Genomic DNA, 26,616 nt, shown 5'->3' on the forward strand with positions numbered 1-26,616 from the left:
ATGGTTGACAGCGGCTGAGTCGCTTAAATCCATTGTGACCTCAGAGTCCAATGCATGACTGTCATGGCCAGGCAGGCCATTGGTGTGAGATGGACTGAGGACGCCATGTGTCCGAGAAGGACAAGGAATTGTCGAGCTGTTTCTGTATACTGAGACTGCAAATGATGAGCGAGGGACACGAGGGTTTGCACTCGTTGTTGAGGTAGAAAGGCTTTTGCCTGTAAGGTGTCCAAGTCTACCCCAATGAATGATAAGGTTTGAGATGGGACTAAATAGGATTTCTCATAATTGATGAGAAATCCTAGAGAGATTAGAGTGTGTAGGGTCAAATCCAGGGACGACCGAGCGGCTTGCTGGGTTGGGGCCCTGATTAACCAGTCGTCTAAATAGGGGTAGACGTGAACACCTTGTTTCCTAAGAAAAGCTGCGATGACTACGAGACATTTGGTAAAGACTCATGATGCTGATGCCAGGCCGAATGGAAGCACCCGATATTGATAGTGCCTTGGGCCTACTAAAAACCGGAGGTACTTGCGATAAGCTGGAGCTATCGTGATGTGGGTGTATGCGTCCTGGAGGTCCAAAGAGCAGAGCCAGTCTCCTCTTTGTAGAAGAGGTAGAAGCGAGCCCAAGGTTACCATTTTTAACTTTTCCCGCTGGAGGTACTTGTTGAGGGCACGTAGGTCCAGAATTGGACGAAGCCCCCCGGATTTTTTGGGGATCAAAAAGTACCGGGAAAAGAACCCTAGGCTTTGTTGCGAAAGAGGAATGGGTTCTATTGCTCTTAACTGGAGAAGAAGGGAAACCTCCTGCTCCAGAAGGACAGAGTGGTCAGTTACTCTCCACGCTTGTAGAGGTGGGGAGTCCGGTGGAACAGCAAGAAAATTCAGATGGTAACCCTGAGCAATGATTGCCAGCACCCATTGATCGGTTGAGATTGATTGCCATATTCCATGAAAGTGGCATAATCGGCCTCCCACTGGTATGCTTGGCAGAGGGATCAGGCTGCTGCTCTCCAAGTGAAAGTCAAAAACCTGAAGCAGGCCCCGGCTGGGGAGCTGCTTGTGGCTTTTGCTTTCGGGGCTGGCGAGGCTGAGATTTTTGATAAGGCCTCGTAGCTCGGGATCTTGTTGGTGGGGGATAGTACTTCCTTGGACAGAAGAATGACTTCTTGGAGTCCTTCTTGAAGGGCTGTCTAGAAGGGAAGTCAGAAGGTATCAATGACAGCTGTTTGAGGGTCTCATGATGGTACTTTAACTCAGCCACTATTTGCTGAATCTGTTCACCTAATAGATTATCTCCTATACAGGGCAGGTCAGACAGCCTGTCTTGTACTTCTGGCCGAAGGTCAGAAGACTTGAGCCAGGCCCAGCATCTTGCCAAAATGGCAGTTGCAGACACTCTAGTGGAGGTGTCGAAGATATCGTAAGCTTCCCTGCCTCAAAGCCCTTGTTGACAAGGGTTTGAAGATGTTCTTGGAATTGGTCAGGCAGGGTTTCAGAGAAGTCCTGTATTTGCTTGAAAATGACCCTATTGTATTGGGTCATGTACAGCTGGTAAGAAGCAATCCTGGAGATGAGCATGGCCCCTTGGAACACTCGTCGACCAATATTGTCTAGGAACTTGTGTTCCTTGACAGGAGGGGTAGAGGAGTGTGGCTTCGTCCTTTTTGCTTTCTTTTGAGCTGATTTACCACAACTGAGTGGTGGTCAAGCTGAGATTTTTGAAAGCCCGGGGCTGACTGTACTAGATAAGTAGTGTCAGCTTTTCTGTGTACTGGGGCAATGGATCCAGGATTTTCCCAGTTCTTTTTGAGGAGGTCAAGCAGAACTTGATGAATGGGAATAGAAGTGATCACTTTAGGGGCATCCAGGAATTGGAGAAGCTCCATCATCTGGTGCCTATCATCTTGCTCCATCTGAAGCTGAAAAGGGACCAATTCCGACATTTCCTTCACAAAATTAATGAAAGAGAGGTCCTCTGGAAGAGAACACTTTCTACTTTCAGTAAGAGAAGGAGGTGAAGGTAAATCATCGGTGTCTGTGGAAGTATCATCACCCTAGGTGTCATAAGGATCAGCAGGCTGACCTGTAGGAATAGAAGGGGGTTGGATACCTAAAGGGCCCAGCTGAGGCTCCGAGAAAATCGAAGGAATCGCCAGGGGCACCGCGGACACCCTGGGGGGCCAGCATCGAAGGCATCAATGGCGCCAATGTGCTTATCGCCCCCGATGAATGAATTGGTGGCGAGGGACGACATGGCATCGATGGCTGAGGCAATACCCCCGAAGGAGGCATGCGGAACGGTGTTTCTCCTCCCGATGAAGCAGTCATGGGGGAGCGCACCGGAGCCATCGGAGACCCGGGAATCACTGGTGGAAGGGCAGTCATGAGCGCCTCCATCCGGGGATAGCAGCGGTGCCAGCGCTGCTGGAATCGGGTCGATGACCGGTTCCACTCTCGGTGCCGGTGTCAGTGCCGGAGGGACCTGGAGTCGTTGCATCGCTTTATCGATGGCCTCCTGGACCAGCCGGTCCAGTTCTTCCCGGAGACCTGGGGCAATCAGCTCCGGCTCCGTGACGGAAGAGGGAGGCTGAGGCACAGTCGGAGGGATCACCTTTACAGGTAGAATCACAACTCCCAAACTCCGATCGGGTGAGGGTGGCCTCGATGTCCCAGTCACAGGAGTGGTCGGTGCCTCTCCTGGACGGGGCTTCTTCGACGGTGGCTCGGATGGTGGCGAGGTCGATGATTTCGCTCCCTCGACAGTCTGAGACTTACGATGCCGATGGCGCTGCTTCTCCCTACAATCTCCTCGATCCTGAGGGGAAGAAACGGGAGTCGATGGCCGTGAAGACGTTGATGGCGGGCGGTCAACGGACGGTTGTCGATGGTTGTGCGACTTCAACGGTGCCGGTTCCGATGACGTCGATGCGATGGACGGCATCGGGGTATGAGCACGGAAAAGGAGTGCCATCTTCTCCATTCTGGCTTTGCGACCTTTTGGTGTCATGAGGGCACATTTGGTGCAAGTCAGGACTTCATGCTCACGGCCTAAACACATTACACAGATTCTATGAGGGTCTGTGATAGACATGGTGCGAGTACAGTCCGGGCACCGACGGAAACCCGACGCCATGGCCATAGAAAAATCAAGTCGCGGTACGGTCGATGGCCAGTAGGCCACGAGGGCCAAACTAGACGGTAATCGAAGAAAAATGGTGAAAAACTTACCGGAGTACCGCGGCTTTAGAAAAGTTAGAGGCGGGACCCCTGTGGGGCGAAGTAATTTTAATTAAGTCCGTGAGGAAAATTCCTGTCAGGAATGTCTTCAGAGCTCCTAAACCGCGAGGCTACTGCTGCGCAGAAAAAATAAGACTGATGGGGGACCCCTGCTGGCTGCAGGGTTAGTGCCATGCTGGGCATGCCCAGTAGGGACCAGTCAAAGTTCTGGAAAATTTGACAGAAGTTTTCTGTGATTGGGCTCCATCCTGATGATGACACCCATATGTGAGGACTACCATCCTGCTTGTCCTGTGAGAAAATGCATTACAAAAAAAACCCCAAACATATGCTTTTATCAGTATTTATGTTAGGGGATACCCTGGGTAGCATGTTATACAGGGTGGCCCATGGAAAAGTAGCCCGCCTCCAATACCAGTGCATTGGAAGCAGGCTACTTTTCCAGGGGCCAACCTATATAAAAATGAATATAACAATAATAATTTCCTTTCATAATTCCTTTTTGTAAATCAAATTATTTAATTGGACTCAGTGGAAATGCTACACACTGCCATGCAAGAAATCTGGGTTAAATTCCCAAGCACAGCTTCTGTTCCTTGGGCTGGGAATATAGTAAAGATGGCATTCACAATCTCTGGATAAGATGGAAGCCCCAGCCATCATGAAGCTAGGAGGGGAGGTGCCCTATCCACCACTGCTCTCGATCTGTGGCCCCCTGCCAAAGACTGTCACTGCAATGGTTGAGCAAGAGAGCTAAGGGAGGGGGAGCAAAAAAAAAATGGGAGAAAACCCCAAATAGTTATGAATAAAGGCTGACAGTCCCTGGCCCCAAAACCCTAATGCAGGGATGGCCAGCTCTGGTCCTCAAGAGCCACAGACAAACCATGTTTTCAGTATACCCCAATGAATATGCATGAAATAGATTTGCATACAATGAAGACAGTGCATGCAAATCCATCTCATGCATATTCATTTCGGATAACCTGAAAACCCGACCTGTTTGTGGTTCTCGAGGACCAGAGTTGGCCACTCCTGCCCTAGTAGAAGCCAACTCCAATTGAGCTGGACACCTACAGGAGAAGTAAGAATCTGCTAATAAATCTATTTAATTAAAAGTCCAGCTTGCTTTCTAAAAAATGAATGTTCTCAACAACAGTCTGAAATAGAAGATGAAATTCAATTAACGCAAATAGTTTGTTTAGTAGTGCAATACTAAAATTTGCTCCAACAAAAAAGTCTCTTTCGGATCCCCACTCTCTCAATCCCCCACCCCCCACCCCCAAGATTACTTCCACCCAAAATAAAACTATTAAAAAGTTAAATGGATTACAGTGTTCCTGATGATAAAGAAGCCAGAAAAATCAAGAGTAAAAGCCAGACACTCTGACTTATTGACTCAATACCTCAGAAAATCTTGTGAGCTTTGCTAAAATTGAAAGGCAGCTAGTAATGATTAAAAGTGAGAATTCTGTTTCCTGACACTAAACTGCACTATTCCCAACATTTATGTTTAAGCAGAATGTTTTCATACTGTGCCTTTTTCTATTTTATTTTTTCACCCCCTCAGAATATCCACTTGCAGAGAATAAGGCAGAAATCAGGCTCTAGAACTTTATTTGCAAACAAAACTATATCAGGAATATTTCTCTGGAGAGGGGTAAGGGCTGTTTTGAACAATGTCACCGGCTTTGCATCAAAACACAGCATAATTAACTCCTTTCGATGCTCAGCCTATTCAAAAGCAAAACTTCTTTTGTGTCGAATATGCCCCTGACAGATTGGTCTGCTCGTATTCTCTTCCACTGTCCTACATTAATCAAAGCTGCAACCCCTGTTGTCTTTACACTGTGAATCAGTATGTGCCCCTGGCAAAGAATGAGCAAAAAAGTCAACAGGAATTAAGTTTCAGTGCAACTGTTTACTCAACTGTGGCCTGCAGTTATTGAAACGTTATCCGTGGTTTTGTGTGACTACTGCAGTAATGAATTCAGCATGGCTCTCATTCCCTCAAAGACGATGTTCCCACTTCAAGTAAAAACCTGCAGGAAGAACGAGGCTGAAGCAAACCAAAGCCTGTTGCACTTGGTAATTCAGGCATTTTCTTTCAGCTGTTTAATGGTGTTACTTTAGCGTTATTGAGGAAGAGAAAAAAAAAAGGAAATACCGGTGAAGTTGGTATCTTGTTTCTTTTTCTCAATGCCGCCATCAGCTTGGTCTTCCCACGAAGGTTTCCCATTCGCCAAATCAACCTGCCATGCCAGAGATGTGAGAATCTGCTAAACCGATATTATAGCCATATCTTTCTGGCAAATGTTTCGGATTCTAAGCCCCATGTTACAGCAAAATGTTTTGCTGACATAAAATATGTTCGGGCTTTTACCTAATTCTGCTTTTGTTCCTTTCAAAAACACAGCTGTGCTAAAAAGCAACAATGCCTATGGGCAAGGGTCCTATTCAGCAAGGTATGTTGACTACACGGTCTCCGGAATTCTCACTGGACAGGGATCCACGAATTTGGCTCACATTCTCTCAACAGATAAAAGCAGGAAAGCAACTTGATGCTGATTTTGTCAGAAGTTGTGCGATCAGGGTTGGTTCTTCCATTAGGCGACTATCTAGAGGGCTACAATTTGGGGGGGGGGGGGCGGAGAGGGGTGGCAAAAGGCATGACAATAATCCAAGGCAGCAGAAAACCACTATTCTGCTTACTGTTCCAGTCCTTCCCCTCCCTGAAAGCATGCAGAAAACAGGAGGAGAGGGAATGAGGGTGGAGTACACAAAGAAGAGCAATGGAGTGCTCCCTGATCTAGCCATTCCCTCTCCTGTTGCTCTCCATCCCCCTTCCCCTCAAGCTTGCAGGGAACAAGAGAGGAAAGGGTAAGGTTGAAGTGAACAGTGCAACAAAGACGAGTTCAGGCTTTTCTACATATTTCTGTTTTGAATTTATGGTCACTTATTTTGCATTTGGTGAGGGTCTGTGTTCTGCTTGAATGACTGAGATGAGGTATTCTGCTAGGGTGTTGTTTCTGATGTGTAGCAGTCAAGCTTTTCTTTTTTTCCCAATAGGAGGTGTGTTGTTGTTATAGGACACATTGTAATACCTGCAGTGTTACCTTTCCATAGGTAGGGTTATTACTGTTTGAATTGTGGGAGTTAGTTCTATTTTGGTATGGAAGATTTGGCTCTACAACTTCTAAGTGTCTCTTTTGAAGGGCTTTGTGCTACTTGACAAAGTGCCTGGCAATGGAGAAGAGTTTGTATCACTGTTACCGAGGCAACAACAGAGTTTGAATTTTTTTTTTTTTTATATCAACTGGCAAGTAGTAAAGGGAAACATCCTAGTTCAGGCCAGCCAGCATTGATTACCTTTAGGCAATGTGGTATGGATTTTTGTAATTTATAAAGTTAGTTATTTCTTTATTTTATTTTTTTTTACAATCTACCCCCAAAAATAGCAAATGACACATTCATCAGACACCGTGACATGATTTCTGAAAACATTTTAATAAGTAAAAGTAAGTATGATGTCCATGGAGAGTTGGTGGCAAAGCAACTCTCCTTTTTATTAATTGCTGGAGCTATTTGTTGTGTTTGATGTTTTTGCTAACCTTGTCTGGTTATAAGTTTTAATACATATATAATTTTGTACACCTGCTTAGAAATGTTGATAGTGTGGGCTATATGTGTTTAAAAATAAATATGTTTCCCTGTACGTACCAGGATCAGTCCAGACTGCTGGGTTGTGTCTCCCTTCCAGCAGATGGAGTCAGAGCAAAAACTGAAAAGGCACCCTTCTCTTAACTTGGTGTGCCACCTGCGATCCTTCAGTATTTTCTCTGACTCCAGGAGAGGAGGTTGGTAGAACCTGAGGTCCTGATCTTATCATATTATTTCTTTTTTAGCTATTCTCAGAGTTGTTATCTCTCCTTTCCTTTTGCATTATAGCTTTGGCTACATCAAGTTTGTTTAAAAAAAAAAAAAAAAAAAAAAAAAAAAGAAAAATTTTTAGTTTTCATTTTTGCTAGTGAAGACAGTGTTCTCCTCCCAAGGCAGCTGCAGCCTTGCTAGAGGTACGGCTGAGGCTGGACGCCCCGATAGCCAAATCCCCAGAGGCACGGTCTACTCTGGTGAGTGGGGGATTAACCGGTGGGCCAGTCCCTCCCCCCTGCATCCCGAGACGTTGCATTCCTCGGGTGAGCTTAGCACTCTTAAGTTCCCAGAGCTCCGCAAGGCCGAATTTTTTGGCGGTTCTCACTGTCTTTAAAAAACTTTAAATAATTTTATTTCCTTAACCTCCGGGCTGTTTTGGGAGCCGCTGGGATGCCGCGGGGGTTTTCGTGTTCCGCATGTGGTGGCTCGGGGCTGCGTTTTTCTCGCGATGGCGTGTGGGCCGGCTGCCTCCCCGAGGGGAAAGGCCCGTCAGGGGAGGATTCCGTGGTGATTTTGGCATGAAGGTCCGACTGGCGCTCTCGATCACGGGCGGCCCCGTTCCCGGATCGAGCGGGAACGGCGGCCATTTTGTCCGTCCCCTGTCTTCCTGCAGGGGGAGGGGAGTCCCCTCCTTCCCTGCTTTCTCCACCCAGTTTAAGCCCTGTTAGGCCGCATGGTCCGAGGCCCACCTCTCCCCCGAACTCGGTCCCTCCCCCTCCGAACCCTGCCCTCCCTCCCCCAGCGGAACCCTTAAAGGAACAGGTGCTTTTTTAAATCAAAATTTATATTGTTGATGCACAAGGCCTTCTTGGAGGCCGAGGCACAGCAGCAGAATACTGAGCCTCCACCTGCAAAGGTCGCTAAACGGGCCGCAGCTCCCAATGTTCCTTCGGCCCCTGCGAGGGCTCTGGATCCTAGTCCCGTGGATCCTTCCCGGGACCGGCTCATCCCAAATCCAGACGGGGATGTCGCTGAATCCACCCCGGTAGAGGGGGACGATCCCCGTGTTTTCTGCTTATTTAGGCGGGAGGAGCTGGATCCTTTGATCCCTCATGTCCTGGCGGAGCTGGATGTTGAGGCCCCGCAACCCAGCACGGAACCTGTCAAGGGGAATCGGGTCCTTTAGGGGCTGCAGGCCCCTCCCAAAATATTTCCCTTTCGCCCGATGCTCATGCAGCTAGTGACCCGGGAGTGGGAATCTCCTGAGGCGACCCTGCGGGTGGGGAGGGCGATGGAAAGACTCTACCCGTTGCCCGATGAGTCCTTGGACATTCTCAGGATCCCCAAGGTGGACGCGTCAGTCTCCGCTATCACTAAGAGGACGACCATTCCCGTGACTGGGGCGACTGCTCTTAAAGATTTGTAGGATGGGAGACTTGAGGTTCTTCTCAAACGGATCTGTGAGGTGTCAGCACTGTGTGTTCAGGCAGCTGTCTGCAGTAGCCTCATGCAGCGAGCAACCCTTGAGTGAGTACAACAAATGCTCACCTCTCAGGAGCTGCCTCTGGATGAGGCTGACCAGGCGAATAGGATGGAATCCGCGGTGTCTTACACTGCGGATGCTTTATATGATTTGCTCCGGGGTTTTTCGCGTAAAATGGCTACGGCAGTCTCAGCCAGGAGTCTTCTTTGGCTTCGAAACTGGTCGGCTGACGTTTCTTCCAAGACCCAGTTGGGAAAATCTTCCTTTTAAAGGGAAATTGTTGTTTGGGGATGAGCTGGAGGCTCTCATCAAGTCTCTGGGAAAGAACAAAGTGTATACGTTGCCAGAGGATAAGCCCAGGTCCTCCAGAACCTTTGGTTTGGCGTGTCCTTGGTTTCGGGGACAGCGCAGATTTCGGCAGGCTAGGGTTCCCGCCTTTCCCGCCCGTCAACAGACTCAGAGGTCTCAGTCTTGGCCTACTTTCTTTTGCAGCCGCAGGCTCTTCCGTGATGAGGGCTCTCAGGGAGCCGCGGAGGGGAAAGCCGTCCAATGAAGGTGTGCAGACCCTCTCTCCGGTTCCAGTGGTGGGCGGCCGCCTCTCACTATTTCTAGAGGAGTGGGTCAAGATTACGTCAGACCAGTGGGTCCTCAGTATAACTGAAAGCGGCTACGAGTTGGATTTTGCCCGCCCGTTACAGGATCTGTTCCTGGTGTCGCCCTGCGGGTCTCGAGCCAAGCAAGAAGTGGTAAGTCAAACCCTGGATCGATTGAAATCCCTGGGAGCCATAGTGCCGGTCCCTCTGGAAGAGCACAGGTCTGGCAGGTACTCAATCTATTTTGTGGTCCCAAAGGAGGGATCCTTTCGTCCGATTTTGGACTTGAAGAAGTTCAACCAGGCTCTTTGGGTACCTCGGTTCCGCATGGAGACTCTCTGCTCGGTCATTGCGGCCTTCCACTCAGGAGAATATTTGACCTCTTTGGACCTAACAGAGGCGTATCTTCACCTAGGGATCTGTGAGCATCACCAGAGATTCCTCCGGTTCATGGTTTTGGGGGAACATTATCAGTTCCAAGTGCTCCCGTTCGGGTTGGCGACGGCTCCGCAAGTCTTCACCAAGGTGATGGTGGTGGTAGCAGCAGCTCTCAGGCGGGAGGGGATCTTAGTTCACCCCTACCTGGACGATTGGCTCATACAGGCAAAATTGGAACACTTCTGTCGGATCGCGGTACTCACAGTTTTGCTCCGACTCCAATCTCTTGGTTGGGTGGTCAACTTTGCCAAGAGCCAATTGATCCTGTCTCAGGGCCTGAACTTCTTAGGCGCACGGTTCCATACATCAGTCGGCAAGATCTTCCTCACCCACGAGAGGATGATCAAGTTACTGGCGCAAATACGTCGGCACTTCCCCGAGTGTGGGATTATTTGCAAGTACTTGGTTCCATGGCGTCTACTCTGGAATTAGTTCCCTGGGCGTTTGCGCATATGAGACCCTTACAGAGGGCGTTGCTTTCTCGTTGGGATCTGAAGTCGGAGGAGTTCAAACTACAGTTGCCCCTCTTGGAACCCGCCAGGTCCAGTCTCGATTGGTGGTTGATTCCGACCCACTTGCAATGGGGGATGGACCTGGAGGAACCACAGTGGGTGATCGTGATGATGGATGCCAGCCTCTCTGGCTGGGGAGCGGTCTGCCAGTCCAAGACCACTCAGGGCCAATGGACGACTTAACAGGCGACATGGTCCATCAATCGATTGGAGACCAGGGCGTTGCGCCTAGCATTACGCGTCTTTCTCACTCTGGTCAATCAATGGTCGGTATGAGTTTGTCGGACAACGCAACGACCATGGCCTACATCAACCGTCAGGGAGGAACCAAGAGCCGGCTAGTGGCCTTGGAGGCCGACCGCCTCATGACCTGGGCAGAGCGACATCTAGTCCGGCTGGCGGCCTCACATATAGCCGGGATAGACAACGTTCAGGCGGATTTTCTCAGTCGCCAGCATCTGGATCCTGGCAAGTGGGAGCTGTCCGAGGCAGGCTTCCAGCTACTCACTCATCATTGGGGTGTTCCTCACCTGGACTTGATGGTGACTCAGAGAAATGCAAAGGCGGCTTGGTTTTTCAGTCATTGGAGAGATCACGGGTCGGAAGGGGTGAATGCCCTCATCCTTCCGTGGCCTCGCAACGTTCTGCTGTACGTTCTGCTGTACGTGTTTCCACCCTGGCCACTAGTGGGCAAGGTCTTGCGTCAGACAGAAGCACACGTAGGGTCAGTCATCCTTGTAGCTCCGGAGTGGCCCCAACGGCCGTGGTTTGCAGATCTGATCAACTTGGCGATCAACGGTCCGGTTCGTATCAATCATCTTCCGAATCTTCTTCGGCAAGGTCCAGTATTTTTCGATCGCGCGGATCGCTTTTGTCTAGCGGCCTGGCTTATGAGAGGAGACAGTTGAGAAAGAGGGGGTATTTTGATTCGGTTATCTCTACCCTCCTGCAAGCACAGAAGTCGTCCACTTCACTGGCCTATGTTTGAGTCTGGAGGGTTTTTGACTTTTGGTGCTGCGGGTTGAATGTGTCCCCATGTCGGGCCTCGGTGGCTCATATTCTAGCCTTTTGCAGGATGGCCTGAAGAAAGGATTGGCTTGCAGTTCTCTCAGGGTGCAGGTCGTGGCCCTGGGGTGTCTGCGGGGCAAGGTTGATGGTTTTTCACTGGCAGCTCATCCGGATGTGTCCCGTTTTTTGAAGGGGGCTAAACACTTGAATCCTCCGGTCAGAAAGATCTGTCCTTCGTGGAGTTTAAATTTGGTTCTCCGTGGCTTGTGTGGTCTTCCATTTGAGCCTCTCAAGTGAGCCACATTGAAGGATCTGACTCTCAAAATGGTTTTCCTGGTGGTGATCACCTCCACAAGGCAGGTCTCGGAGCTTCAAGCATTGTCGTGTTGGGAACCGTATCTCCGTATTTCGGAATCAGGAGTATCTCTACGAACAGTGCCTTCTTTTCTGCCAAAGGTGATGTCAGGCTTTCATTTGAATCAGATGGTAGAGTTGCCTTCTTTCCCGAATTTGGATCCTCATTCTCCTGCGGATAGGGATCTGCATAACTTGGATGTGCGGTGGGTTCTCCTTCGCTATCTAAAGGTGACCAACACTTTTTGGTTGTCTGATCATTTGTTTGTCTTATGGAGTGGCCCTAAGAAGGGTCAGAAGGCGTCCAAAGCTACTGTTGCTAGGTGGTTGAAGGAGGCCATTACCTCCACTTATATCTGTCTCAGCCGCACAATACTGGAAGGTTTGAAGGCGCATTCCACCAGATCTCAGGCGGCTTCTTGGGCAGAGAGCCAGTTTGTCTCGCCACAGAGATTTGAGGAGCAGCCACTTGGAAATTGTTGCATACCTTTGCTAGGCATTACCATGTGGACGTTTGGGATCCGGATGTCGACTGCTTTGGCAGTAGCATTCTTCTCGCGGGACTCTCCAGGTCCCACCCCAATTAGGGCAGCTTGGGTACATCCCAGCGGTCTGGACTGATCCTGGTACGTACAGGGAAAGGAAAATTGGTTCTTACCAGCTAAGTTTTGTTCCTATAGTACCAAGGATCAGTCCAGATGCCCGCCCTTGGAGCTTGGAGAGTCCAGTACCTATAGTGATTTTTGACTCTGCAGAATTATTTACCGTAATGACCATTTGCGTGGCATAGGAAGGTGACTTCCTTGTACATATGTTCTTCGTTTTACGGTTTCTTTCGGTTGGCCGAACAATTTGATGTAGCCATTGGTTTTATACATTGGTTTTTACGTTTGGGGGTTTTTGTTTTTTTTTAAATTTTATTTTTAATTGCATTTCATTTTATTACAGACAGAATAATATCTATAGGATGGTACCATCCTATAGGAAAATACAAAGAAAAACTAGATAACAAATACAGCTAGTATTATATTGGAGCTAATTTAAGGAAAATTCCACAAAGAAACTATGTTGTCTATCCACATTTATCTTTACATTCCCCCCCTGTCAGTTCCTTAGATATCAGGAGCGTGCATCCAGAAATAACCTAAGTTTTTCTGGGGAATTGAAGACATATCTATTGTCCCCATATTTAACAAAACATTTGCATGGGTATTTTAGATTAAATTGTAATCCTTTTTGCAAAGCTTCAGCCCGCATCTCAATAAACTTCTTCCTGTGCAACTGTGTTGTGCGAACAACATCTGGAAAAATTTGTACGGGATATCCATAAAAATCACTCTTTTGATGTTTAAAATGAGTTTTTAATACCAAATCTCTTTCCAAAGAGGAAGAGAATTGCACCAATAGAGTTGCCCTTTTATCAATTTTTGATTCGAAAGATTTTTCTAAAAAATCAGTCAAGTTTAAATCTATTTTACTTTCCTCTTTTTTTTCCTCCTCTGATGTTTGTTGTTGTAAATAATAAGATTTTGTAATTATTGGTAATGAATTTTCCGAATACTTAAGTATATTCTTTAGATAACTATTAATCAAATCTAATGACATAGATAAATGTGTTTTGGGGAAATTCAAGAACCTAAGATTTAATCTTCTATTCTGATTTTCCAGCATTTCAATTCTCCCCTCATATTCCTCAACCGATTTAACCAAATTTAACTGAACATTATGAATATCCCCGAATTTTTTATCAAATGTTACCACTTTTTCCTCCAATTTTTCAATTTTTTCTTGTGTATTGATATCTTTCTTAATCGCATCCTGAACCGTTACCGTAAGGGTATTTATAGACTTCTGCATATTTACCATCATTATACCCAGTTCTTCTATCGTAAACTTCTGGGGCACAATTAAAGAGATGCCCTCAATACCTAATGCACTCCCCTTTTCTCTACTCTGTTCAGGGTTCCCCACTTCTCCCTCTATTATCACGGATATATTATCTTTAACATTATTCATATTCCGAAAGTCTATTTCAGACAATTTAGATAAATTCATATCATCAACAGAGTTTTTTGTGGAGTCTGGAGATATGGATTGACTTCCATCCGGTTTCATAGAGGGTGGGTCTGGTCTCTCAGGGGCTCCAGGAGTTAGAGATATTTCTGTGGCCAAATGGGTCAGCACCTGCTCCTGGTCTGAGACATTAGCGGCCCTCACTGGAGTTAATGTGGTTACTAACTGGAAACACTCCACTATTTTAGGCTGAAGTAATTTATTAGGCGTTGATACAGTCACATTATCTCTCAACTTCGCCTTCCTCTTGGTATGTGGCATGGCGAAGTTGAACCTAAACGGGAGCGATTTCCAAACGGACAACAATATTTTATACTTAGCTGATTGTCTCTAGGGCCGCTCTGGTCGTTAGTGTTTCCTACTCAAATCGATCAAATCCGGGCAAAGCTGGGCTAAGTCGCGCGCCCCTTGGACGCGCGCGGCTTAGATGTCGCGCCGGCGGCGTCGCGCCGGCATAGGCTCGATTTTATTCCTACCCGGCTCCTCCTCCTGACGTCACCGTCGGCAGCGTCGGTACCCGGATACAGGAAATAGCCGCAGTCGAGAGATTCCAAAAGAATTAACAGCTGACAGCTGAATTGAGGTACAAAGTTCAATTGGACTACTCCAGCAACCCCCAAATATTCTCCAGCGAGCAGAAATGGCGACTTCCCACCGGCGTAGGCTCGATTTTATTCCTACCCGGCTCCTCCTCCTGACGTCACCGTCGGCAGCGTCGGTACCCGGATACAGGAAATAGCCGCAGTTGAGAGATTCCAAAAGAATTAACAGCTGACAGCTGAATTGAGGTACAAAGTTCAATTGGGCTACTCCAGCAACCCCCAAATATTCTCCAGCGAGCAGAAATGGCGACTTCCCACCGGCGTAGGCTCGATTTTATTCCTACCCGGCTCCTCCTCCTGACGTCACCGTCGGCAGCGTCGGTACCCGGATACAGGAAATAGCCGCAGTCGAGAGATTCCAAAAGAATTAACAGCTGACAGCTGAATTGAGGTACAAAGTTCAATTGGGCTACTCCAGCAACCCCCAAATATTCTCCAGCGAGCAGAAACGGCCACGTTTGGGGTTTTATCCTCACATTTGTTATTCTTTTTTTTTTTTTATTTTAATCATTTTTATTAGTAAAGCAGAAGAAGTATGAGAAATAAACAGTATGAGCCATTGATACAAGCAAATGTGTGCCTCTACATTGTGATTTGAAGAGCATAAAAACGTCATTGCCCCACTGCTTCAATAAAAGTGTTTGGTACCAAAGGAGACCCACCCTCCCCTCCCTCCCCCCAACACATTTGTTATTCTGCTATGGTATGGATAATACTGAAGGATCGCAGGTGGCACACCAAGTTAAGAGAGGGTGCCTTTTCAGTTTTTGCTCTGACTCCATCTGCTGGAAGGGAGACACAACCTAGCGGTCTGGACTGATCCTTGGTACTACAGGAACGAAAATTAGCAGGTAAGAACCAATTTTCCTTTTTACAGGATTGCTCTGGGAGGTGTGGTAGTGTTGACATGATTGTTGAGTTTATTGAAATCTCAGGGGTGGGAGGAGGATAGCCAATGGGTCTGAAAGTTTATTGGTGGTAGGGAGGGGAGCACAAGACTAAAGGTTCACCTAGTATGTCTAATGGCCTTGCACTGGCCTTGATGCAATTTAGGTATATAAGGCCCGATTTTAAAGCCTACGCGCATGGTCTACATTTGTTCATGCTACCCGGCGCGCACAGATGTACACCCAATTTTATAACATGCATGTACAGCCGGGCATATGTTATAAAATCCGGGGTTGGCGCATGCAAGGGGGTGCACACTAGTGCACCTTGCGCGCGCGGAGCCCTAGGGGAGCCCCAATGACTTTCCCCGTTCCTTCCGAGGCCTCGGAAGGAATTTTCCTTCAGCCCCCCCCACCTACCCCTCCCTTCCCCTATCTAACCCGCCTCCCAGCCCTACCTAAATCCCCCCCCCCCCACCTTTATTTTGTAAGTTACGCCTGCCTCTGGCAAGCGTAACTTGCGTGCACCAGCCAGCTGCTGGCATGCTATTCCCCCAGCACAGCAGCAGCACATGGCTGCTGTGCCGGAGGCCTCGGTCCTGCCCCGCCCCTTTTTTCAAGCCCTGGGAGATACGGACGTTCCAGGGCTTTACGCACTCCGCCAGGCCTTTTGCAAATAGGCCCGGCGCGCGTAGGGCTTTGAAAATCTGCCCATAGGGGGTAATTCTGTAACATCATGCATAAATTAGCTGGTAAATATGCAAAAAGGTTACACCAATTTTCAAAGCAGACTTAAGAAAAAAATTCACTGAAATTTATTCTGTTAAAACTATTATTAAGGTACAGTTGCAGAAACTCACTACTTATTCTTGGGATAAACAGCTTGGAATTTATCTACCCCTTGGGGATTCTGCCAGGTACTTGTGACCTGGTTTGCCACTGTTGGAAACAGGATACCGGGCTTGATGGACCTTTGGTCTGACCCAGTATGGCAAGTCTTATGTTCTTATTACTCATTATGCACAGTTTTGCAGAATCTACATGCATACTTTTATGGTAAAACTTCTTTATTGAAGAAATGGAACAGAGAAGAACAAATAAACCTCGATAGTGTGAAACATCTCAAAATCAAAGTCCCAACCCTGCCCAGTTTCCATTTCCTGAACACCCTTCCCTTTGGGGCCGATTTTATAAGGAGCATTTGCATCCATGTGCGCATGGTTCCCAGTGTATGTGTCCATGTGCTCGTGGTTCCCAGCGCGCACACATGGACGCGCTGATTTTATAACATGCACATGTCGGCGCATGCATGTTATGAAATACTTTTCCAGCACATACATGCGTGCTAGATGTTAATGTCCGCATGCGCATGTACGGACGGGTGGCCTCCGCGCATGGTGGGGGGGGGGGGGATTTTAAAAGGCAACACGCAGTGACACGAGTAGGGCTTCCCTAGTTCCCTCCCAGTGAGGGAACTTCCCTACACCCCTAACTAACCTTCCTACCCTTTCCCCTCTCCTCTCCTCTCTGACCCCTAACCCCTTCCTAAATACTCACTTTTTTTTTTTGTTTCGTAACTTACTATACTCCTCCGGAGCAGAAGTAACCTCTGCGCACTTCCCCGGGACAGTGGCTAATGGCTCTGTCCCGGCCTGCCCCATCCAGACCACACCTCTAGCCCGCCCCTTTTGCAGAGCTCGGCACTTCTGCACGTCCCGGGGGTTATATGTGTGACCGAGCCTGTTCTAAAATGCACATGGCGAGCGCAAGGCTCAGCCGCATGTGTAACCTCCATTTTTTACGTGCACAGACCTTTTAAAATCGGGCCTTTTGTGCATAAAAGTATGCACTTACTTTATTGTCTTTCTTATTTTATTCTATTCAGCTTTATTTTACTGGCTATTTTTAAGATATTTTGTTTTTGTGTTGCCCTGCTGTGTTCATGTAATATTGTATGATGTTGTTAATTGTAATCCGCATAGAAATATTTGTTTGATTATCATGGATTAGAAAACATTTTTAATAAATAAAGTAAAACATACATATGCGCATAATTTTACATGCATATTAGTCACACAATTTTCTAAAGGGCTATTTCTTCAGGCAAAGCAATACTTTACCCCCCAGAAGTTCCTTTGAAAACTACTCTCTTAAAGCATAATTTTCAAAGCCATTTTCATGGATAAAATAGTGCTTTACTCATGGAAATGGGGGTCTGTGAATGCTGTGTGCCCTATGTGTGGGATAAATTATACACATATTCCTAGGTATTATCAGAAACAATGTTTAACCAGAAAAGGTACTTGCACAAAAAGGAGGTGCAGATTTGTGCATATACGGGCGGATTTTCAAAGCCCTGCTTGCGTAAATCCGCCTGGATTTACGCGAGCAGGGCCTTGCGCGCCGGCGCGCCTATTTTCCATAGGCCGCCGGCGCGCGCAGAACCCCGGGATGCGCGTAGGTCCCGGGGTTTTCGGAAGGGGGCGTGTCGGGGGCGGGGCCAAATGACGCGGCGTTTTGGGGGCGGGGCGCGGCGTTTCGGGGGTGGGTCCGGGGGCGTGGTTTCGGGCCGGGGCATTCCGGGGGCGTGGCCGTGCCCTCCGGAACCGCACCCGGGTCCGGTCTCGGCGCGCCAGCAGCCCGCTGGCGCGCGTGGATTTACATCTCCCTCCGGGAGGCGTAAATCCATGGATAAAGGTAGGAGGGGGGTTTAGATAGGGCCAGGGGGGTGGGTTAGGTAGAGGAAGGGAGGGGAAGGTGAGAGGAGGGCGAAAGAGCGTTCCCTCCGAGGCCGCTGCGAAATCGGAGCGGCCTCGGAGGGAACGGAGGCAGGCTGCGCGGCTCGGCGCGCGCCGGCTGCCCAAAATCGGCAGCCTTGCGCGCGCCGATCCAGGATTTTAGAAGATACGCGCGGCTACGCGCGTATCTTATAAAATCCAGCGTACTTTTGTTTGCGCCTGCTGCGCAAACAAAAGTACGCGATCGCGCAGTTTTTCAAAATCTACCCCATATTTTTTTAAGCAATTTTCAAAGATAAAACTTTCCCTTTGAAAATAGGTACAAAGTCCATGGCTAAAATGTATCTGTGTACTTTGCATTTCTTCCAGTGTTCAAAAGATCATGGGCAATGTTTTCAGAGAGAGCAAAATTAGCTCTTTCATATGTTTATTATTTTTTTTTTTTAGTGCTCAGGTCATTTCTGAACTTAAAACTGGTACACTGAGCAGAAAATACGTACAAAAAAATAGAGTTAAATAACAACTGCTTAACCCCGTTGTTTTGCTCAGCTCCAAAATGCATAATGCCTTTTTTCAATTTCTTATCTCCTACCCTCTTTCACCGGGTATATTTTTCTGGTGATGGATATTCTGAACAGCATTCAAACTGTTGCATACAATATTTAAAAAATAACAACCCTGAATGCAGCAAATGCACTTTCTTTGCAAATGACAAGGCTCTACAAGTCAAACATTAAAGCAGGCTCTGCAGGTTTACAACTGTGCACTGTATCCAGTGACCTCAATGGAGGCTGACTTTCGTCTTGTCAATGCCGAAAGCCAGAATGTACAATAAAGCTGAAATGTCACATTCCACTGCAGCTGCATGGAACTGTTTTTTTGAGTGTATTTTATCTTTTTATTGTGAGTTTGCAGGGCTTGCAGCCGCAGTACCTGCTGATGCTGGAGATGTGTCAGGTCAGCAGCAGCAGCTTCAGCTGAAGGCGTTTCGCCGTTGGATCTTGCTTCCCGCAAGCTGCACTCTAATAAATGGTTAGTGCTGCTCGCTCCATTCTGAATGGCCGAACCATTGCTTTTTAACTCAGTTCCAGATTCTTGCATCATGACTCAAAACCCTGAAATAAGAATTAGAAAGAGAGAGAAAATAATCAGCTGTTAAAACTGTTGTCCTAACAAGAAAACAGGGACTGTTTTAAATCCTGCCAGAACTGTGAACTGGAATTGTTCCATAAATTATCTTGCATTAATGGCTGGGCCTGCCCATTTATATTTATCTGTTTGATCAGCTATAATTTCAGAAGCAAATTTCAGATCTAAACATCAGCCATCATTTCCTCAGTGTTTCCCCCACCCACCCTCAGAAGCAAATATTTTCTAAAGAATGCAGAAAGCAAGTTTGCTTACTGTTAACCGTGTTTTCTGTAGATAGCAGAATGAATTAGCCATTACATGAGTATGATTTCATCTGGCAGCACCAGACAAACTCATTTCTCCAAGCTAGTACAGCTTTGAGCTCTACTGAGCATGTGCAGGATTTCCCACATAGGCATTGCTTTGTGAGCCTCCTCAGTCTATATCAGAGCTACTTCCAGCTATGTAGTCGACTTTCCAGACAGACTGGCAGGCATTCTATGGCTAATTCATCCTATCTATGGAAAACACTGTTTATAGTAAGCAAACTTGTTTTTCTGTCAGTAAGCAGGGCGGAATTAGCTATTACATGTGGGGAGTCCCAAGCTGAGGGTTGTCCCAGAGCATTTATTGAATAAGCAACCCAGACCCCACTGTGGAGAGCAGGCTACTGTGAGAACAGGTTACACAAAACTGCTTGTCCAAATTTACAGTCCTTGATAGGTTGTCACACAGATGACCATGTTGCAAGTTTGTAGATGTCCTTGAGAGGCACTTCTTGTAGATGAGCAACAGAAGAAATTATAGCTCTCACTTGATGAGCTTTGATAAGTGACTACATTTTGCAGTCCTACTAAGGTGTTGAATTCATTAGGCTATCCAATTAGGCAAAGTATGCTTGGCGACTGGTACGTCTATTCTGTTAGTGTCTTATTACACAAACAATTGAGAAAATTGACAAAGTGGCTGAGTTAGTTTCTTGTAATATGCCAAGTCCCTTTTGTAGTCCAAAGTATGAAGGGTTTTTCTCCTTCATGCACATGAGGGCTTGAAAAGAAAGTAGGCAGTATGATGGATTGATTGAAATGAAAAACAGAGATGACCTTCGGCAGAAACTTCGGGTCAGTACAAAGGACCACCCTGTTGTGGAAGAATTGCACGTATGGTGGATAGTAAACGAAAGCTTGGAGTTCACCGACTTTTCTGGCTCATGTGACTGCTACAAGGAACAGTATTTTTCATGACAAGAACTTGAGAGAAAGCTGACTCCAATAGTTCGAAAAGAGCCTCCATAAGTTGAGAAAGGATAATATTTAAGTCCCATGGAACTGGCAGTTTTTGTATCTGAGACACACAATAGACCTTTTATGAATCTAGATATTAATGAATGGGCAGCATTTGGTTTACTGTCTACCAGAACATGGTATGCTGCCATGGCACTGAAATGTACAGGCACTAAAGATATTGCGAGATTGGAATCAGAAAGGTGGAGTAAGTACTTTAGGAAATGCTTAGGTTTGCAAGAAAACAGGTCCAAAGTGTTCTGTTGGCACAACATGGTGATGAAGGCATCATTTTTCCTAGTTGATGGCTTTCTAGATGAGACTAATATGTCTACAATTTCTGTAGGTAAATCAAGGTCCACAATTACCAAGCACTCAATATCCAAATTGTTAGGTTGATAGCTTGGAGGTTAGGATGATACAGCGTCCTTTCATCTTGAGTCCTGAGCTAGTCTGATGTTGCTGGGTAGAACTGAGCAAAATTGATTTAGTTTCTTGTTTTCTTCTGAGGCAGACAGCTCCATTGATGACAGACCTCATAAGCTGAATAGTCTATTGGCTTCTGAATGCTGTAGAGACCACGCGTGTGGATGAAACACTCTATTGAGATGATCTGCCAGCATGCTGGAAATCCACGGAAGATAGGTGGTTTGTAGGACAGCTCTGTCTGCCCAATCCAAGCTCTGGCTACTCTGCTCTCTGGCAGAGAGGCCATGATCCTGTGCCTCCCTGTTTGTTGACATAGAACATGGCGACTTGTCCCTGTAATGTGGTTTGGTTAAGTACTGGAATATTGTTTCTTGTGTTGAATCATATATTGATATGATTATTTTTGATTTCTTAAATCAAGTCTTCTTAAAAGATGTAAAAAACTTTTATAAAGAATAAATAAAAAAAAAGAACATGGCAACTTGGTTGTCAGTTTAAACCAGGTTGCTTTTTCCCTGAAGAAGGTGTGCAAATGCTAACAGAATGTATCTTATTGCTTTTAAGGTTGATCTGAAATCAGCTTTCCTCGAGAGACCAGGTGTCCTGGGTTTAAAAGGATCCTTGTGAGCTGTCCATCCTTTAGTGGAAGCATCATGGCTAGTGTTACTTGATGGGGGAGTGTTCAAAGAGGAGCTCCTTCCTGGAGAACTAGGGAGTGTAACTATCACTACAATTCTCGTTTCATGTCTTCTGTGATCCATACCACAGTCGATAGTGGTTGAGTTAGCTGATCTCATTGAGAATGTAGCCCCCATTAAAGGTAATGCATGTGGAGGCAGATCAGTGGGACTACATGGATGGTTGGTGCCACATGTCATAAGACAACCAGAAGCACTCTGGCTGTTGAGCATGGAGAGGATGGTAGTTTGTGAACAGGAGCGGATTGGCCTATCGGGAGATCGGGCATCCCCCGGTGGGCCGGTCGTTCCAGTCACGTGGTCTGCCTTGCGCGGCCGTGACGGAGCCGCGCTCGGCAGACCACGTGATGTGTCCTGGGCCGACCAGGGCGGTGAATCCCCGGGCCAGTCTTCTTCGGGAATCTGCCACTGTTTGTCAATGAGTGATCTCGTGATGTTTTCTCATTCTGAAGGTAGAAATGCTCTCTGCTGTAAATAGTCTATCCAAGCTCCAATGAACTTGAGCCTCTGAATATGGCGTAGATTCGATTTCTTAAAATTGACTAGAAAGACCAAGCATTGTAGAAGAAATATTTTCTCTTGCAGGGAATGGAGTACTTCCTCCCAGGAACTTGCTGTGATTATCCAGATGTCCAGCTAGGAAAAGCTTGTTTTCCCTGATGACACAGATGTACCGCGACCACTGGAGGAATTTCATGAAGACTCTCAGAGCTGCCGATAAGCCAAACAGGAGTACCTTGGACTGGTAGAGAGACGAATCCACTTTGAAATGAAGGTAATACCAATGGGAGGGAAAGATGGAGGGGTATGTGAGTATATGCATCCTTTAGGTCCAGGGAACACATCTATTCATCCTTCTGAATGTAAGGAAGGATCTTGCTGAAGGAATTCATTTTGGGTTTCTCTCACAGCGGGTATTTGTTAAAGTGCCTCAAATACAGAATGGGTCTCAATCCTCCTGATTTCTTGAGGATGAGGAAATATCAAGAGTAAAAGAATGGCTCATGTTGGGATGCAGGAATTATCTCTATTGCTTGCTGTTGAAGAAATGACTGGACTTCTAGGCAGAGCTGTGGCATATGAAACAGATTTGGATTGAGAGCTCTCAATGCAGGACGGATGGTAGCCAGAAGAAATTCAAACAGTATCCAGACTGCACAATCTTGAGGAGCTAGAGATCCTTGACTATATGAAGCCACATTTCTAAGAAGGTCTGGATTCTTCTGCCTTACCAGAACTGAGGTACAAGGATTGTATTGAGTAATCAAAAACTGTGCCCAGGTTAGGTTGGGCCTGTTGAGTCGATTTCATCTGATGGCGTTCCTAATGTCAAGGTTTGGCCAGAAGTGGCTCTTCACACTGGACAGAATGTAGTGCTGGTAGAAGGGTGTCCAGTCACCTAGGCCATGATGTTGTCACATCATGTCGTCACATGATCTCTCTCATCCCACACGAAAAATGACCCCAACACCTCAAAGAAATAAATTCCCAAAAACGGAAAATACCTTCCAGCTCCGTGCCTCACCCGTGCCACTTCTTGTCTCGTCCATCCTTACCAGCACTCTGCTGCCCCACTTCCGGCACCCTAGGCCACTACCTACCCTGCCTAATGCTTCCACCAGCCCTGACCAAATGAGGCGGTGGGAAGTAATGTTGAAAAGAGCAGCAAGGCCATCTATGGTAGAATGGATACTTATATGAAAAAAAGAACATCTCGAAGTAAGGGCTGCTCCAGAGCTGTCGAAAGACATTACACTGCTACTTTCCGATCTTTAATTTCAGTAGACAAAGAGGTCTGCCAACTTCTAGTGAATAACTTCATGCATGCTGCTCACTCTCAGCCATGCCATATGTTGGGCCCATACTAAAGCTGAGGAGGTATGTGAAACAGAGTCGAAAGACTCATATACAGATCTAAAAGCAGTTGGAGATAATAACTACCACCTGCAAAATGTGTTAAGTCTCTGGATACAGTCGAAAAGGTATTGCACCATATAGAACTGGTGGATAGTGATGTGAGTTGTAAGCATGGAGCTCTGAAAGACATTCTTGCCAAAGTTGTCAAACAGACTATGATCCTTCCCTGGAGGTGAGTTTGAGTGAATTCTTGTCTTTTTAGCTTTTTTCATAGCAAATTAGACTACTACTGACTAGTGTGGCAGCTGAAGAACGCCAAATCCTAGGGACTTCTGAACTCTATATTTCAGGTCAAGCTTTCTAGTCATAGGGATGCCCGAAATAGGCATTTCTCACACTTTCATTTGCAATATATTGAGGATGTTGTGGACTGGAAAAAACACTGGTTCCAATGGGGTGTCCAGAATATGAAAAAGTAGTTTAGTTTTATTTCTTTCTTGACTAATTGCATATCATACATTTGAAACCTATAGCTAACATAGCATACTAAAACATTCTAAAGTGGGGGTCTTTGTTTTTACAGATATGGATGTCAAGCATCGTTCCCATCTTTCCCACAAATTTAGAATATGTGAGGTCCTTTGGGGGTTAGATGTGGTCAGTAGGATCTGGAAGTGGGTCAGAAGGTATGCCTGTAAAGTCTTTGAACCTATTGGCATGGGCTCACTTATCCAGGACTCCAATGACAAAAAGGGTGAACCAAGAGGTTCTTCTGGTAGCCCTTGAGGAGATGCACCCTGGTCAACTGCCACTGACCGACTGAACTCTGTTACTAGATAGTGTGATGATGCAGAATTCCCAAATTATGAGTTCTGATGATATGTTCAGGCCAATAGGTGAGATTGGGACTCCAAGCTGAGGAATTGCTGCAGTAACGGTGGAGAGGAGAGGCCACTCCAGGTCACCCTCCTCAAGTGACCTTGAAGGAGTGAAAGTTCTTGTTATTGGTGAGGGCAGAGATAACCTGACTCTTTCTGTCACAGATCTAGAATGGGCAGCATATAGCTGCATCAATAGAACAGCTTGATGAGCAAGGCCTTGAGTTTAATGCATCAACATCTTCAATAGAGTGGAACATCTGGATGCTTTAGAAGAACTATAGTAAATTGCATCAAGGAAGTTGGTGCAGAGTGAGGATGTTGTGTTGATGCAAGTGTCAACTGCGCTGGGATTGCAAATGTGCATCGTGGGGTCATGCATCAGAGTACCAGATACACTGGTGGGTGGTGTGAGGAGGCCTTGAGGAACATCGATGAAGTATGGGCTGCACATTTTACGGGCTTTGGGGCACCATGCATCGTGTACTGGTGGAATGGATATTAAGCATCTCAAAACTGCTTTGATGTATCATGCATCGGGTGTGTTGATGTACCTTGTGTTGGTGACGCCTATGATGGTCATGTTGACGGTAATGATACCAATGCACTGCGCTTTGAGTATTTGCTTCTTTGATTCAGATGGCTCCAAGTGATGCCGCTTCTTCTTCAGTGCAGGGCTACTTACATTATTCAACCCTGTGGCTTTGGCCAGAGTTGAGAGGGAATCTTTGAGGAGCTCCTGTTCAACTCTTTCCCCAGTGAGGCAGATGACACTGCACTGCAGGAAGAGGACCCACTGAAACTTTGAAGAGATTTATGCAGTTCCTCAATGAGAATCATCCTAGAAAGTTGGGAGCGTGGGGATATCCATCCATAGGTGTATCAATTTTTCTGGTCATGTTCCGTTCTGAAGCATCAGTAGCAGAGCTCATGGCAGTCAGTGAGGGACATCACCTTTCCTCAGATGCAGTTTGTGAATCCATTCACCATCCCCCTCCTTCTGGCCTGACATGTTAGGTAGGCAGGGCCCTGAGAATAATCTTTTTTTGTAGTAGTAGTGAAAAATGCTGTTGTGTGGTGCTGCAGGGGCAGCGAGACAACTATTAATGGAATTCATGAAGAAAAAGATTGAATTTAACAAGTTTTAAGAAGATGAAGAAAAAATTTGTAAGAGAGACTGGTACACATTTGTGCTTGTGATCGAACAAAAAATGACAGAGGAAGCTCATGAGGCAACACTAGTGCAGGAATTCCCACTCATGCTCGGTAGAATTCAAATGTCTATTAGCTTGGAGAGATGAGTCTGTTCAGTGCCACGGAATGACATCCCCCACATGTAATGGCTAATTCAATTTGCTTATCAATGGAAAAAACATAATTGTACTTCTGTAATTGAACCTGGTTGCTATAATCTGCTTTGAAATACAGGAGACACCCCAACGGTGGACATAATGCACAACACCAAAAAGTTAATGTAGATATGAACAGAAAAGGGGAAATTCCACATGCAACATTTTTGGTTGCCAGCCACAACAACATTCTGTGATTTGTTAGCTTGCATCAGAGTGATCAATATTTCTGCCCTAGCCAGAGGAATGTTTAACTTAGCCTCTTCAATAACCCACATTCAGACCTGATATAGAACATAGGAACTGCCATAAAGGTAAATTTTTAAAGAAACACGCGGGCGTCCATGTGCGCGTGGGTCCTGGCGCATGCATATGGATGCGTCGATTTTATAACATGCAGGCATCAACACAAGCATGTTATAAAATCGGCTACCCAAGCGCACATGCAGCCCGATTATATATCGGTGCACGCAAGGGAGGAGGTCATTTTATAAAGTGCATGCAGTGATGAACTGGGCCTTTCCCCAGTTCCCAGGAGCAGACCGGGAGGGAACGTCCTACACCCCTACTTACCCTGCTGGCCTTTTACCCTCTCCTCCCTGACTTCTAAACCTCCTCTAATAGGTTTTTATTTCTACACTTATCTACGCTCTGGAGCAGTAGTATGTAGTGCGCGTCAGCCGGCTGCCGGCATGTGCTTCATCTGGACAGTGCCTAATGACGCTGTCCTGGCCGGCCCATGCCACGCTCCTTTTTTTTAGTGAGCCGGTCTTCCATGCATACTAGGAGATACGTGCGTGGTCATGCACGTTTGAAAATGCCTGCGGCGTGCACAGCCCAGCCACGCACATATCTCCCGGGATTGGTGCACACCGGCTTTTTCAAATCGGCCCGATAGTAGGGTCAGACTGAGGATCTATCAAGCCAGTATTCTTCTAACAGTGGCCAATCCAGGTCACAAGTACCTGGCAAGATCCCAAACAATAAATAGATCACATGCTGCTATCATGCAGTGATAACTAGTGGCTATTAAGTCTACTTGGTTAATAACAGATTACGGACTTCTCCATTACAAGCTTGTTCAAACCTTTTTTAAACCCAGTGACGCTAACTACTTTAACCACATCCTCTGGCAATGAATTCCAGAACTTAATTGTACATAGAGTAAAAAAGAATTTTCTTCAGTTTATT

At 46.5% G+C, this 26,616-nt stretch overlaps 1 protein-coding gene across 1 annotated transcript in view; it reads right to left on the reverse strand.

The window, feature by feature from the left end:
* FOXP1 (forkhead box P1) overlaps positions 1-26,616 on the reverse strand; it is a 1,246,052-nt gene that overhangs the window by 375,092 nt on the left and 844,344 nt on the right. Inside the window, 1 exon segment of the mRNA XM_029601088.1 lies at positions 18,734-18,915. Coding sequence (XP_029456948.1) covers positions 18,734-18,904 — 171 coding nt within the window. The 5' untranslated portion in view covers positions 18,905-18,915.

The sequence above is a fragment of the Rhinatrema bivittatum genome, chromosome 4 (genome assembly GCF_901001135.1).
Source record: "Rhinatrema bivittatum chromosome 4, aRhiBiv1.1, whole genome shotgun sequence".
Lineage (NCBI taxonomy): Eukaryota > Metazoa > Chordata > Amphibia > Gymnophiona > Rhinatrematidae > Rhinatrema > Rhinatrema bivittatum.